The sequence below is a fragment of the Rhincodon typus genome, chromosome 37, assembly GCF_021869965.1.
Source record: "Rhincodon typus isolate 14 chromosome 37, sRhiTyp1.1, whole genome shotgun sequence".
NCBI classification, from domain to species: domain Eukaryota; kingdom Metazoa; phylum Chordata; class Chondrichthyes; order Orectolobiformes; family Rhincodontidae; genus Rhincodon; species Rhincodon typus.
The window spans coordinates 17,053,306-17,054,081 of NC_063368.1; the positions used below are offsets into that span (position 1 = coordinate 17,053,306).

The 776-nt window shown below is 64.7% G+C and overlaps 2 protein-coding genes across 5 annotated transcripts in view; both read left to right on the plus strand.

The window, feature by feature from the left end:
- The window catches only part of LOC109924455 (ferritin, lower subunit-like), a 20,132-nt gene that overhangs the window by 9,550 nt on the left and 9,806 nt on the right, over positions 1–776 (plus strand). The gene's annotated exons all lie outside the window — the stretch shown is intronic.
- LOC125487188 (multiple epidermal growth factor-like domains protein 6) overlaps positions 1–776 on the plus strand; it is a 6,651-nt gene that overhangs the window by 513 nt on the left and 5,362 nt on the right. The window contains exon 2 of one of the 3 annotated variants that reach the window (XM_048617694.1): positions 1–46. In XM_048617694.1, coding sequence (XP_048473651.1) covers positions 1–46 — 46 coding nt within the window. Of the gene's footprint in view, positions 768–776 lie in introns of those variants that run through there. The other 2 variants (XM_048617693.1, XM_048617695.1) reach the window with 2 other exon arrangements.

Consider the following 776-nt stretch of genomic DNA (forward strand, 5'->3'; position numbering starts at 1 on the left):
TGTGTCCCAGAACAATGGAGGGTTCTGTGTCCCAGTGCGATGGAGGGTCTGTGTCCCAGTGCGATGGAGGGGCCGACTGCCCGGAGCAATGGAGGGGCTGTGTCCCAGAGCGATGGAGGGGCTGTGTCCCAGAGCAATGGAGGGGCTGTGTCCCAGAGCGATGGAGGGGCTGTGTCCCAGTGTGATGGAGGGGCCGAGTGCCCAGAGCAATGGAGGGGCTGTGTCCCACAACAATGGAGGGTTCTGTGTCCCAGTGCGATGGAGGGGCTGTGTCCCAGGGCGATGGAGGGGCTGTGTCCCAGAGCGATGGAGGGGCTGTGTCCCAGTGCGACGGAGGGGCTGTGTTCCAGAGCGATGGAGGGGCTGTGTCCCAGAGTGATGGAGGGGCTGTGTCCCAGGGCGATGGAGGGGCTGTGTCCCAGTGCAATGGAGGGGCTGTGTCCCAGAGCGATGGAGGGGCTGTGTCCCAGTGTGATGGAGGGGCCGAGTGCCCAGAGCAATGGAGGGGCTGTGTCCCACAACAATGGAGGGTTCTGTGTCCCAGTGCGATGGAGGGGCTGTGTCCCAGGGCGATGGAGGGGCTGTGTCCCAGAGCGATGGAGGGGCTGTATTCCAGTGCGATGGAGGGGCTGTGTTCCAGAGCGATGGAGGGGCTGTGTCCCAGAGCAATGGAGGGGCTGTGTCCCAGTGCGATGGAGGGGCTGTGCCCCAGTGCGATGGAGGGGCTGTGTCCCAGAGCGATGGAGGGGCTGTGTCCCAGAGCGATGGAGGGGCTG